Below are 15,915 nucleotides of genomic sequence, written 5' to 3'. Positions count from 1 at the left end.
AATTGAAATACAACAAAATATTTTATCTTGATTCTACACATGTTCCATATTTTACTATTTAATTAATATAATAAAAATTTCAGCTTAATAACAAATTAATAGATGTAGGAATTTTTCTTTCAAACTAAACTCGTAGGGGTAGGAAAATATTTATAAACAGTTTGCTTGTAGTCAGCATTAAATAATTTTTAAAAATTCTAAAATAAACATGCAGGTTCTGTTACTTTTGACTCATCCCGATCAAATAATATGATAATAGATGCTTCAGTAATTACATTTCAATGGATTTAATTTTTGTAGAAGGCTGTTTGATTACGTAAAATAGGAAAAAAAATATAATTGAAGTGAAATTATTGAGGATTAGTATGTTATAAGGAATATGCAATTTTTTTGTGATTGACAATTGCAATAAATCGCTGTTATTAATATTCAAATATATGGGTCTATAAAATATATACGTCTATGGGACAAATACTTCTATACGTATTTATTAGAGGCAAATACCACAGACAGTATTCGGTTAGAGGTTATTTCGAGAGCCATCTGTTGGTGTAAATCTTACCCAGTGCTGACATCTATTAAAAGATAGGAGTATATAGTGAAAGGAATTAGAGGCCTTTATATACAAAATCGACAACTTTCATCGTAACACTAAAATAGTAATCTGTATATGCCAGATCCATACATCGTCCTATTCATAAATGAAGTTTTCTATTGTCAGATTCTGGAGGACTTGAAAAGAGGCGCGGCGCAGTGTTATAAAAATAATTACTTTATTCACTAAGTACCTATATACAGGGTGTTTCATAACTTATCCTAAATTATTTAACCAGATATGCACTTCTAAATAAGTCGATTTCTTAAAAAAAAATTCTAATAAAAGTCGAACAGAAAACGAGATAAAAAATGTTAAAGTTTGTAACAAACCTTGTTTTGTACCTTTTTATGCAGTGTGTCCTCCTTAACATTTTCAATTATTGTAACCCTAACAATTTTTATCTGTTTTTTTATTGTTTTACGAAGTATACCATACGGATGTACAAAATATCGGTGAATTGCATGAACGGATCACAACAGCTACCTATAATTTGCGCCTCCGGGAACAGTAGCAAGGAGGAACGTTAGAACAAGAACGAAATTGGATAAGACGAGCCCAAGTTTGCTTCCAGGTCAATGGAGAAAACTTTGACTAGCTTTTGTAGAGTAAGTTTTGTTACAAACTTTAACATTTTTATCTCGTTTTCTGTTGCATTTTTATTAGATTTTTTTTAAGAAATCGACTTATTATTTAGAAGTGCATGTCTGGTTAAAAAATGTTATGAAACACCCTGTATATGAAATATATGTCCAAAGCTATATCAGTAATACATTTTATCTACCAATGTATCAAATATGCCTGGGCTGACTGAACAAACTGTATCATTTACATTTTATTATTTTTTACGGTTTTTTACGGAATTGATAATAAAGAAAATCAATAATTGATATCATAATATATGATTCAGAAGTTGATTAGTTTTTTCATCCGATACGTTTATCTGTAGTTCATGCCTAGATCTCAAAATTAATCGTTATTAAGATTTCAAAGAAAATCAAAATACTCCTTTTATTCTCTATTTGTCTACTTATAAAAGTATTGTCATTTAAAATTAATAATTAATATATATATATATATATATATATATATCACATAATTATTAATATATATATATATATATATATATATATATATATATATATATAATATATTTCTTGATGTACCAAATTTAGTCTCTCTCAAAATTGGATTAAATCGAAATTAATTAATTAAGTTTAAATTGAAAGTTCTTATAAAAAATTCAATTAACTAATAACAATAATTTAAAAATCTTAAAATCAATAAGATTAAAGATGTCATTGCCCGTTGAAAGATGATATAAAAATGTATAAAGGAATTTATATTTAAGTTTTTAAAAGAGGAGCCTAATTACTGAACATTAATGCGATACATTAATTCTGTAACATCAACACATTATCGTTCATTTAGAGATAACAACACTTCAAAATTCTATGGGAATTTATAAACTCGGGCTGTTTCTTATGTGAGTGGGATAACGGAGTCCATTGTTAATTAATGTAGAAGACGTGTTATGTTATGTTATTCACATAATTATTAATATATTATACAGTATCAAAAAATTTAACATACGATATTTAATTATGGTTGGTAAATCAATTTATTAAGATCCTAGATAAAAGTGAAAATTGTTTAAAATACTTGGATTTAGTCCAGTTAGAGTCTAAAAAGCAAAAAATTTGACAACTGATTGTAAGCTGGCGTTTACTTAAATATGTTGTATGCACATAACTTTCTGTGTAACTGTAAATATTTAAATTATAAAAACATTGTCGCAACATTTCACAAACTGGAATGCAATATGAGTAATAAATTATATGTCCGTGGTATACGTTATAATATTTTCCTTGAACAGGATGAACAGGGTGAATGCTAATGTGCAATAATTACGACAATTGTAACTGATAAGTTCTTCGATATTGATATATATGTATATGTATATATATGTATCTGTATATATATGTATAGTGTATGTATATATATATATATACAATGTGTTGACAAAATTTGTAATAATCATTTTCTCGTGATAAAACCTCCTAAATTACATGATATACTAAATTATTAATAATCGAATTATTTGTAGTCATTAAGTGGTATTGTTTAAAAATCTTATGAGCCATTAATACAATTTATTTTCAAATATAAGAAAAATAATATAAAAAATGTCGAATATATGTATATTTATATATTTTGGCATATTTATTTGACACGTTTTTTGTCATCGAATATGTCACTGAAGTTTCATTGCAATCAATCAATCACTCAGTCTTCGTGAATTGTTTGTCAAATTTTCAAATTCTCCGTTTGTGGCCACGCATCTTCATTCACCGTCCTTTCGACTACCACCAATCCGGTAAGTTCATTCTCTTTATTTTCGTCTATATCAGTGTGATATTAAACGAGACTTGTTTGTGGGTAGTTTTTTGTTGTGCAAAGATTAAAATTGGATTATTGCCAATTTAGCTTTATGCCATTGTAATGATTTTATGTAATTGCTTTTCATTACCACGTTCAAATTTAGGATAATTATGTTTTGATTTTGGAAATGTCTTCTAGACTCTGATGGAGATCATTAAATAGCAATCAAGCCCCACGTGACAAAAGGGAAATCAATTTTAACTGTTCTGTACAATGAAAAGCAATCTTATATTCATTAGAAATTAGTTATATTGACAGGATGTAAATTAAAAACATTACTAATTTTATGTAAATATAAAAATCAGCACCGAATTTGTGTTTGCTTTGTTTGTATTAAATTGCAGAATAAATTTAAATGACAACTGATAAAAATGGTACACATTTCAATAGAGTGCTTTTTCTTGTCAAAATATAATTCGCACACCAACTTTATTTTTTACCAATATTTTCTCTTCATTTTCATCACTTGTTGTGCATTTGTCATGGTTTGCATAATATTTTGTCGTGGAACATGTTTATTTGTTTCCTATATCAATATTCAAAATGCATGCATGCCGACATAATCCTGTAGAATTTGCTAAACACAAAAACATTCGTGATTATCTTGTAAATGTTGTTTTTCTACTTTTTGCGGCTGATTTAAGCCGACTCGACAAATTTGACCGTGATATTTATATAAAATCAATATTTATGACATAGATCGTTTTTTTTTAAGTAGATTTGTATATTTATTAATACTTTCTATATTATTTAAATTAACGAAAATTATGTGTCATCTAAACGTCTAATTTTATTAACTAATATTTAAGCAAAAAGTGTGTGATACAATTTTTCGTTTAGTTATCATTAAGATTTTATATGTACATATTTAAAACATAAATAAGAAGTTTTTTAGCATTGAACTTCTAGGTGAAATACGACCCTGATAAATTCTAATTTAAGTATCTTATATAACAAACAAGTTTGAAAAGTCTGAGAGTGTTTTTTTGTAGTTATTCGACGGTAATATTTCGTGCAGTATGTCTTTGAAATTCTTAGAACCATTTATTTAAAGTAAAATCACGCCTATTGATATTATATTATCTTTCAAAATATCATACCTATATATTATACATAATAGTAATTAAATAATTAATTATTGAATATGGTTTTTATTAAACAATTTTAAAATCATTTTAATTTAATGTAGCACTGTTATTATATTAATTATGCATTTTAATGTTAAAATATTAGAAATTTCTTTATAAAACATGTTCAATATTAATTATCAAAATAATGTTGCTAATAGTAATTAACTGACTATTGTCAGTCGGTGCTGTTACGATTACAACTGGTGTCTTACATCTCTGTTTCTCTCTTGTCTAATTCCCGTTGGTATCTGCAGGATACACGATATTATCAATCATCCTGTACCTGTGAATATTTCCAGCCAATGCAGGTATTATAACTGTTATTCTTGTGGTATCTATTCTAATGATGTAAATTTGGGATTTCATTCCTGATTTTCCTTGTGATTTTAGGACCTGGATCTTTTTCTCTGTGAGTTCCTCGATTTCTTTCATGTACTGGCCAGGTAAGGGGATGGTTTGAAGATATTGCGTAGGTTCGAGCTTAGACAGCAGTCTTGGGAAAGTTTAATTTCAATTCTATTTTCTTTTGACCTTTATATGATACTTGAGCCTCTATATTCGTACTACAGTGTTAGTCCAATGAGGTATTCTTGGTGTCTTATCATATAAATCAAATATTTGGTTACATATCCTCTCATAAGTTTTGTTTCAATCGAATCGTCAACAGGATTCATTGTTTCTTTCGACTGTTCCTCATTGCGAGGCCGATGATTCTGTCCAATTGTAACTCGATGTTCCTGCCCAAGAAAAAGGCGAACTTCTTGGCATGGTAGTGTTATCTTAATTTTTTTAAGACGATCTCGTTCATTATATTGCCTATCTTGCTTAGGTGCGATTATGACCTTAAATTATTGAAGGCTTTGATTTAACTGTTAGGATCAGCTTTGCTTCCTTTCATTGTCTTGAGTAATATTGCTCACTTATGTAGTACTTCACGCTAGTATTTTAGTATTTTCTGGACCTCTTTAGTTATTACTCCTATCGATCGTGCTTACGCTAGATTTCTTCGTGTTACAAATCCAGTCAGGAGTCCTGGTTTATAACAGGGACGATGTCTGGGAAGACTTCGACGGAATGCGTTTAAAACACGTTAACATTAATTACTTCTTATATTGGACCATTTAGAATTTTGTGGTGCACATTTTGTTTAGTTCAACATTTATTTGATATTTGAAATATCAATCATACAAAATCTTGATTAAATATTGATAAAATGATTCTAGAAATAATTAATAATTGTTCTAAGGATGCTATGAATATTTTAACTTTAAGAGTAGATAATGCATTATTTTATATTTAAATAATAATATTGATATATTTTGTTTTTTGCAGATATGCTGGACAGATTATTGTTATCTGAATTTTTTGGTAACTAATGTATAATAGCTTCTATATATTAACTTTTTCAATATTATTTTTCTGCCCTTTTTAGTTGTCCTGGATAAACTATATGTAAAATAATTCATCTTATTATTCCGTAAGTAAATTTTGATAAATTTTATTAGCATAAATATGTATGTATGTATGTATGACTTTTTCACTAGCGAGCTCCTCCACCATTTTTTAAACTCCGAAAAATATATATACCCTGTTAAATTTTCTTTTATAATGATACTAACACATTTAATAACATACGTTCACATGCATATAACGTAAGAAATAAAATGTGTCTTGTGAATTTCTTCCAAATGTTTTTTGAAATATTTCGGTACACAAACCGGTTCACTTTTCGCACTATTCTCTTCGGTGTTTCCACACAAAAACAAACCTCGCAACATTTCTGATTTAATATTGTGCAGCGGAATAGTACAAATATGTTTGCATATTTTAGACGCCAAAGTTTAGAATTATTTGGAGTTCGTATGAATTAAATGAAACATTATAAGCTCCCATTTAAAAGTAAAAAACAAACATTACACTAGTTACGAATTTGCAGTAAATAAATTTTCATTATCACAAATATATCTCAACTTTGTAACGTTCTCTACAAGTAGATATAATAGTTTCCCAAATATTTTTATGTAGTGATTTTGTCGTCATACTAATTTAGAGTTTAATTGTCTCATACATTTAAAATAATCTGCAACGTACTCTGAAAATAATTATAATTCTGTTTTGATTATACTCTTCGTTGGATCTGACTCCACATGAACAAACGTGTGTACTACAAATATTATTTTTATAATAAATTTTGTGTTTGTTTTCGTAGTTTTATTTAAATTAAGTTTTGAAAATACTATCACAATTATTGATTAAAATGTTTAAAAAATGCTTTTTAAAGAAAACAACAATAATCGCTTAAGTGATTACTTAAATAATGTTGCAATAATACGTATGACTAATGCATGTTTTCTTAGAAATCACAAATAAAAAATGGTTTAATTATTCGTAAAATTAATTAACGAATATTGGTTGAATTGAATTTTTAATGAAAACATGTTTTATTGTTACAGGGCTCATTGAATAATATCATCCATCTAAAATAAAGAAAACAACAGCACATTTAAAATCGAAAAACAATTTCTAGACGCAATCATTACGAATCAGTGCCACGTTGGGCGCCCAAGTCCAGAAATCGTTCGTTCGTTCCCGCAACTCAAAATCAAAAGTGCAGCCCCGCAATTCGAAATTAAGTGTTAGAAGAGGTCATCGAGAATTCGATCCAGTCAAAAAAAGAAGAAAAAAAATTCATCGTTGGGCGCCAACATTCGATTACTGAAACGTTGGGCGCCAACATACGACTACTGAAACGTTGGGCGCCAACATACGACTACTGAAACGTTGGGCGCCAACATACGACTACTGAAACGTTGGGCGCCAACATACGACTACTAAAACGTTGGGCGCCAACATCCGACTACTAAAACGTTGGGCGCCATTGTACGACTATTAAAACGTTGGGAGTCACCATCCCAAAACAATCGCCGAAATCAAACGTGGGGTGTCGTAATCGAACTTCGAGCCGTACAATCAGAAATCGAGAACGTTCAACAGCCATAATTCGAGATCGGACATCGCATAACCGTAATCAACAACAATCAACCGGTGGTGGATCGTTTCGTAAACCGAAAACAGCAAAACAACCGTCAACCGGAGTGTCGGAGAGTTGCGAGGCCGAGTTTGGCGCGCGTAAATCGGCTAATCGGCTCCGTCGAGGACACACATGCACTTGCGACTCCGGGACCTGGTGATCGAGAGAGTCAGTCCGCCACTTCTCAGCTAACGTGTCGGTCGTTACATTAGTGTTTTTTGGTGTGTGTGTCTCTGTGTGTGTGTTGTGCGTGTCTCCGTCCGTTGTGGTGCGCACGCCGCGTGCACGAATCGCACAAGTCGCACGGATCATCTGTGTCCGCGCCAGTACACCGAACACTCTAGAGAACGTCGGAGTGCGCCCCGTGTTCCTGCGACGCCAGCACCACATAAACAGTTAAGAGGGAGGCACTGTGCGCCGCAGCCAGACGAAACACTGTGCCGTGGTGGTCGAGCGCGGACGGAACCCACTGTTGTCCGCTCGCCGCTGATGAGCATCTGAACTCGAGCGACGAGCAAAATGGCCGCCGACTCGGGTATGGAGACCTGTCCGTCGCCCGAAATCGCCGACTCCAGGAAGCGCCCGCTGGACGGGGAGGCCGAGAACGGGGACACTAAGCGCTCCCATTTCAGTTCAGGTAATGCCACCATCTCCGCATCACGCTTCGTCTTGTATTTTTGCTTTTGCCGCCCGTTCACGTTCCTGCTGCTGAGACGAGCGCTCTTTTATTTATCATCATCATCACGACCATCATCAATTATCATCATCATTTTTTTTCACCCCGTTTTGTTTCGAACGGTGGCGGGACCGTCGTCGGACGGGACCGTTCGACTGGCAATGTGGCCGAGGTTCTCTGACCATGTCGCATCCAACAGAAGGTGGGTGTGTGACTGTGCGGTGGCATGCAGGAGCAGCAGCGGCGATCAGCTGGTTTCGCGGCGGTTCCGCGGCCTGTTTGCCTGTGACCGCGACCAGCGTCGTTGCGAAAGCGCGCACACACACACACACTTACACACACATATACACACCGACACAGTGACATATGTTTTAGAAAAACGGGCCTCGGCCACGCCGTACTTCTTCGTGCACTTTCCGTTTGTTGTTTGTTTATTTTTCACGGCGAGGGGGGCCAGTCGGCCTATTGATGACCCCCGTTTTGGTTACCGTTAGATGCTGGGCCCAGACACCCAAGATTCGTTCCTTCTGATGCACGATCTGATGCACTCGTTGCCCGCTATCGGTGAGTCGCACTACCCCACAATCTCTCTCATTCCAATCTGCTTCATCTAGTATCGGTGGCAGCGTACAGGTTACACGTAATCCTCGCACTTCTCCGCGAGTCCCTTCCATATGCTTACATCACCCATTTAGTCACAGCAAGGCGAAGGGATCAATCTGATTTACCTTTTTAACTGTTTCGTGGCAGGTGCCACATCATTTCAGCCGGTGAAATTGCTGCGGCATCGGTACGAATCGAAACCGCCTAACGTTCGACCGGCACGTACGTATGCTAATTGCCCGAGTCGAAGGTTCCGAAATGCAGCTAGTGACGTTGCCCGAGTCACGTGGCCAGCGAGAATAAATTGTTTTTACTGAATTTGCTTTATAGATGGAATGATTTAGTGAAATGTTGAACAAAATTTTATGCATGCGTCTCCTTAACGTCCTTAACTGAAAAATTACATGGAATTATCTAGGGAAGTTCTATTAGTAGCAGTCTCATTTTGATATTAAGGCCAATTTCCTGAGAAAAGACTTCAAAAATGTTGTGGCTTTACCATGTCTGTCACTTAATATCCTGGGGTATCGATTAGAGCAAGCTTAGCTCAGCCTAAGTGAATTGGAACAGAAGTAAAAGTCAAAATCAAGATAGCTCGTGAGTTGCATTTAATCTTGTAAATTTGAATATTTCAACTTTGTGTGCTGTACATAATGTATTTTAACGTTGTCGAAATAAGAGTCTTGAAAGTTTTACGATTTCTGTATCATTCCCTTCCCTTCCAATTTACGTTATTCTAATGTATCATCCAATTTCAAGTAGGAACTAAAAAGACCACTAGACTAGAGGTTTTTTTGAAAATTTAAAATAAATACGTATGCACTTTTCGAATGATTTGAATTAACTTAAGGCAAGGACATGTAAACAATACAAAATATATAAAAAATATTAATCACAATTAAAATTGCAATTTATATTCAAAAACATAATGTTTAAGTTGTAAATCATAAATACATAATCACTTTACTCAAAAAGATAAGATGAATGTCTAAACAATACGAGTTTACGATCGGATATTATGTCTGACATTAACAACATATTGATTCGAACTACACCATAGTATTAAAACGACGATCACTTATTCAATTACATATTATAAAACTAATATAATTCTGAAACATGAAAGCCACTGAAATAAGATTAATAAATACGAATTTCATGAATAAAATTTCCCCCGGAATGAATAACATTTTCTACTAGATGGAAAAGTTCGCCGTTACGACTGTTTCAGTTTTTGAACAAAATCAGCAATTTATATGCAGCTTTCGTCATTTTAATTAATTAATTGGTAAAAGCGACGATGATTTAATGCAACTAACTGGGTAACACATCGCAATCTTGGGCCCGATATTATTATAATCCGTTTTAGTATTAAACATTTGAATGCAAAAAAAGTTTTTACCAAGTAAACTTAATTGGAATGTTCCACACAAAGAAAACCGTGCGGTTATGTAAGACGGCAATTCAGGGAAACAAAATTATGTGGATACAAAGGTCTTATAAAACAAAACTAGTTACGATGCAACATCCAAGTATAAACAATAATAACGTTTCAATTTAAAAGCTTGGGTACGGTGAAGTAAAAATTTCGAGTTTTTATGGTAAATCATTAAATGTGTCATTCAAAATTGAGTTGGCACTGCGTTCAAATACATCTTATCCAACAACGTAGTTGAATATCAATGTGCTAAAAATATTATATACACAAACACTGGCTCGTTATGTTATTGGACATTGCTAAATTTAATTCATAAACATCTTTTAATATACCCGTCCGCTTTTCAATTTTATTTCTCGTTATCACCACGACTTTCGGATCACGTTATCCGTACGAACCTCGTGAGTCACAAATCTATTCTTCAACCCGTGATTGCGGTGATTCACCATACTAAATGTCACATCAACAGATTCTACATAAAAAATATGGATAACCGCGGCATTTTAATTATTGCGGTTTTTCATTATATAATGTTTCAGGTCGATAAGAATTGAAAACCGACATTTTTGTCTTTCAGCCATTTATCTTGCTTGTTGTGTTGGACCCTATATATAAATTCGTGCATTGAAAAAGACGTTTGTTGACTCGATTCGTTAAGTACTCGAACTAATGGTGGTTTGCCACGACACAAATTTAGTTGTGGTCATTATCTAGGCAGTCATTGTATTGGAATTAATGAATTCGACTTCGTATGTCGATGAAGGATCATTGTTTTGTTATTGCATTGTGTTTGTCTTACAATTTGGAAGCAAGATTATTATTATTTATTTATCGCTGACTCGTTGTTATATGTAATAATAATTTGTTCACATTTTACTAGGGTTTTATCCATCAGCAATGACTGACGATACAAATAATATTTGCATAAATTTTTATAAATACAAGGGACATTATAGTAAATTAGCAAACAAAGCGGTTCACAGTAATTGATTTGTTGTCTACACTTCGAAAATGACAAATCAACAAAGTAATTAGTGTTTAAGTCGAAAGTATTTAGTCAATAAACATTAAATCGAAATTAAAACATTGCTTTAATTAAGTATTTGGGTCTATATTTTCAACATCTAATACTAACAGTCGTTACAAACTAACGAATGTGTCTACCTGAAATTATGAACGTAGCTAAATCCATAACAACTTTAATGGGTCGAAAACAAATATATTATTAGAATATTCCGTAAATTCATTACCAGTTATTTGAATTTCAAGGCTACGGAACAATATTTTTCTGTCGATCTGCGAGCTCCAATAACAACTGGGCGCCGGTGCCGGAGTAATTTGAAAATTACATTTTGCCTTTGTCGCATCTACCGTAACTCATTTCACAACATGAAAGTAGTTTTACTCTAATGCGATATAAATGATTGTTGTAATTATTTGTTAATTAATCAGTTTAATAGTTTCGGGCACGATTCTTTACCTGAAACTAAGATCCATTACCGAAATAAAAGCCGAAAAACTCCCGAATATGAAGCAAATTTTAAAAAATCGCTACATTAAACAACGTACATAATTGAGTTTCTGCGGAGAATAAAGATATGAACAATTTAGTTTCCTTCTTCCTTAGTGCCGGTAATTTATCTTTTTTAAAGGCAATTTACTTCTCTCACATAAATCTCCAATACATCCTACACGAATTGTCCTTTCGTGCTTCACTCAGTTTGCCATAATGCGAGTACCAGCCGCAAATTTATTTTATTTTCCTTTCAAATCAACGCTGTCCATCAAAATTGACCTGGGTGTTAAATCCGTCGACGCCCATTAGCTGCAATTCCCGTCGAGAGCATCATTTCCATTGCTACAATACCGTGACACGTTCCCAACAATAGATAAGCAATGGCATTACATACATATTTTTTTCGCAATCCCACAAAAAACTACAATGTCGCCGCGTTTCTGTGTCGAGCAGCATTCAAATTGAATTTATTACGGTGGATTAACACGAAAAAAAAAAAAATTGTGTGGTTCGCGTGAAGTACCGAAAAGAGTCGACCTCGCGGATGATTTATATCGTGTTATGTTATGTCAGAATCCATTTAGGAATTGCGTTACGTCATTTCATTTCGTGTCTAGATTGCGGATTCACAATTGACCTGGGCTTTCGTATATGATCACGTGGAAAATATGCGTCTCCATAATTTATTCTACGTCCGACGCGTCATTGGTATGTAGCGTTTTGTTTTTCTTGTTGGAGGGCACTTCGAGAAAGCTTTTGCACCGGTGGCGTTCGCTGTGAGCAGCTCAAATTGTTGTTTGAATCAAGTGATCGCGTCGATTGTGCGATTGATAAACATATGGCTGGATTTTCCACTCTTCCAAACCTAACGATGTAATCGTTTTTTTTTAACGAGGGTAATCTCCACATAAAGCGGTTGCTCAATCCTGTGTTTAGTCTCAAAGTGTGTATTTTGTTTTAATTTGATAATCTGTTTCCAAGTATCTACACCATTACGATACGTTTTCTTCTGCGACCTACGACCTTCGGTGCGATGATAATTGTTAAGGCACTTTTGCAATATTCGTTGTTGTTTTCCTATGAAAAATCTATCGTTTGGGGAATCTTCCTACAATCGGCCCCGTAACATTTCGAGAACACAAACGAAATGTTATCCCAGTGTTCCGACAATTAGAGAAACTGAGACTCGGACTAACGTCCCGAGTTGAGACACCGGAGCCGTCCAGTCCGACGTATTGTTTGCGATGTCCACCGACCATATCGTCCGCCGCCCCCCAATTAAACCGAACACGATAATCGAATTCTTGGCAAATTGATCGACCACCGTCGGCAATTAAACGCCGGTTCGCACTCCGGCTCTCGCCACCCGCCCCCTCGCCGTCAAAAAATAAAAAAAAAAAAACTGGGGTAATTGGGCATTCGAAAGGTTGACACTGGCCCATAAATGCTTTGTGTGTTACGCTCGTTCGTTCGCCATTAGAAATTTTAATTAGGTTGCTGCTCTTGACTATTGTACGGCGAGTTGTTCGGTCGTTTTAGTTGCTTATCAACAGCGGCGCAATCGTACGACATACGGCAAGGTCACAGTCGCCGCTCGCGGTCTTACGTAACTGATTTCTATTGGCGGTGTTGTCTGTTTTTTGTTGTTGCGGGAGCGATTTGAATTCCACGTTTTGTTAGGTTTCGTTAGCGGTGGCATTGTTTACGTTGGTTTTGTCGATTTATCTGAATATCAAATTTTTAATCGCGATGATGCAGATACGATATTTGGTTTTTTATTATTATTAATATGTTAAAAATTATAGTTCAATTAGTTCAAAATTAAAATGGCTGATAAAAAACAGAATAATCTTATAATTAATTAAATCAAACGATTGATAAAAAAGTGGTTGATGAAATAAAATGACAAAAATGTAATTAAGAAATTAATTAACTTATTATATGACAATGTTAGGCTTCAGACACCTTAATAAACTCTTATTATTAGGTACATTTTTTTTCTACATTTCAATTATAGATAACAAGAAAAAAACATATATATGATATAATAATCAAAAGTAAATTGAGAACAAGCTTATTTAAAATATAAGATAAAAAACAAAAATATGGGAATTCATAACATTAAAAGTGACGAAAATTTTTGTTTATTTGTATTTAAATATTTAAAACAGTGACATTTATATTATAATATTAAGCTACAGATACTTTAATAGACTCTTATTATTACGTGGAATTTTTTCTCCACATATTTCAGTCAGTGATAACAAAATAAAAACGATTGCATATTTAAAAAACAAGTTGTTGTTTTGAATTTAGTGTTATATAATACGGTGATATAATGATCAAAAATAAATTCACAACAGTTATATTAATGATGTAAAATAAAAATAAAAAAGTGATTAAAAATATAGAAGTTATTAATTAAATGATTACTTAATTAACGGATCCCAAAAAATGTGTAACATAACAAAGATTATTTAAAACAATACAATGGTAAGTTATAGGAACCTTCTTAGCCTTATAATATTATATGGTATAAAAAATATGAGATAAAAAATTAAAAATTGATTAAAAAACACTTATTAAGTTATTTTTTTTTCTTTCTACATATTTCAATCCGGGATAACAAAATAAAAATAATTTTATATACAGTTTTTGCTTTTAATTCTGTTCCACCAGTGTATGAATATATTAATCAAAAATAAATTGTCAATTTACAATAGTGAGATAAAAATAAAAAAATTGATAAAAATATAAGGTTAATAACATTCAAAGTGACAAAATTAGAATTAAATGAATAATTAATTAATTTACACATTAAAAATGTGTAACATAATGAAAATATCTAAAAAAAATGAGTTTTATATGACAATGCTAAGTTATAGAAACCAATCAGAAATTGATTAAAAAACTTTTCACATTAAGTTATAATTATTAAGTTTTTGCTTTTAATTCCGTTTCCTCAGAGTATGATTATAATAATCAAAAATAAATTGACAATTTAAAGTTCTAAGAAATAAATAAAAATATAAGAGTTAATAACATTCAAAATCACAAAATTGGAATTAAATGCATAATTAATTAACTTACCAGAAAAAAAAGTGTAACATACTAAAATAAATTGAATTAAATGATCAATTAATTAAATTACGAGAAAAATATATATAAAAAAATTTAAAATATTAATATTTATATTATCAATTGTTATCATTAGACAATATTTTTTTTCTTTCTACATATTTAAACCTGGCATAACAAAATAAAAATAATTACATATTTTATTTTTATTTTTAATTCCACATTTTTTAAAATAACTTGTATTTTTCTCTTTAATTTGTAAATAATTTAATATTCTTTACATTTGTAAAATTTATTTTGTATACATTAATAAATTTATATTGCATTCTTTTGAGATATTTTAAATTTCCCCTTTCTTACTCGGTAGTTTCAAAACATCAAATAATTCAAAAGAAACCGCACGAACAATTTATCTTATCATTTCTGTTTAGAAGTTTCTTTGATTTTAAGAAGAATTTGCTTTGAAATTATGAAGGGATCGTCATAAAATATAAAGGAATTTAATCAAATAAACATGCACAAAGCTGTTTGTAATAAGTACTAACTTAAATTATTGAAGCCTGCTTGAAATTGTTGAAATTTGTCAAAAATATTCCAATTTATTTTGTCTCTGATGTTGAAGTAGAAAGCGTTGAATGGTTTTATAACCACAATAATTAAAAAATATATTTAAACACCATCAGTGAGGTACGTGTCTACTTTAAGGTTTTTACTTTATTGAAACTAGGAAATGACTTTATACTTTTTATTTATTGATACCGAGACAATTGGCAAGAGAATTTAATCGAGAACAGTTCAATATTTCACTTTAAACCGATTTAGCAGTTTAATAAAACTCGGAAGTGAAAGACTCTGTTACTGAGAAATACTGTCCGCTTAAAATGAAAGAAAAAAAAAAGTATAAGAACTTTAGACAGCAATATTCCCTTATAAAACTTTTCATCAATTAATCGGTTCGTGTTTGATGCTCGTCAGTCCAATTCCGTTAGTTATTATTTTGATTGGAGTTAGCACTCTATTAGTTGATTACGCCCGTTATGTTGTTATATTCAATTTAAAGTGACCAAAGCAACTCATTCAGTCACATGAATTCAATTGAATATACAAAGTGGCCAAACTGCATTTTATTAACAACGTTCTTTTTATTTTTCAGGTACGTACGAAATATTACTTATTTCTGGGTGAGTGATACATCTTTAAAACATTGTTCCGAGTTAAGCACCACTTCAGTTTTACGTTGCACTAAAAGGGTATATCGTGTCTACCGTAAAAGTTTATATTGGTTTCCGTCAACTTCGCGTTCAAATTTAGACGGGTATCATTAAAAAGTTATTATGTGACAGATTCCCTCCGTATTGGGTCAAACAGAAGTGTCCTAATTGAATCGCAAAACACAAACTTTGCGT

At 32.2% G+C, this 15,915-nt stretch overlaps 1 protein-coding gene across 11 annotated transcripts in view; it reads left to right on the top strand.

The window, feature by feature from the left end:
• The first annotated feature begins 2,812 nt into the window (after positions 1-2,812).
• The window catches only part of LOC109603010 (RNA-binding protein Pasilla), a 107,983-nt gene continuing 94,880 nt past the window's right edge, over positions 2,813-15,915 (top strand). For 4 of the 11 annotated variants that reach the window (XR_007547070.1, XM_049961666.1, XM_049961669.1 and 1 more), the window contains exons 1-4: positions 2,814-2,972; positions 5,500-5,535; positions 5,600-5,644; positions 6,621-7,835. Coding sequence is in view for 10 of the 11 variants with exons in the window: in XM_049961666.1 (XP_049817623.1) it covers positions 7,718-7,835 (118 nt within the window). In the remaining variant the exon portion in view is untranslated. Of the gene's footprint in view, positions 2,973-5,499; positions 5,545-5,599; positions 5,645-6,620; positions 7,836-8,021; positions 8,439-15,915 lie in introns of those variants that run through there. The other 7 variants (XM_049961668.1, XM_049961663.1, XM_049961672.1 and 4 more) reach the window with 5 other exon arrangements.

Source organism: Aethina tumida, chromosome 1, assembly GCF_024364675.1.
Source record: "Aethina tumida isolate Nest 87 chromosome 1, icAetTumi1.1, whole genome shotgun sequence".
NCBI lineage: Eukaryota > Metazoa > Arthropoda > Insecta > Coleoptera > Nitidulidae > Aethina > Aethina tumida.
Note: the sequence above shows the minus strand (reverse complement) of the source record. Positions and strands in the feature narration are given on the sequence as shown.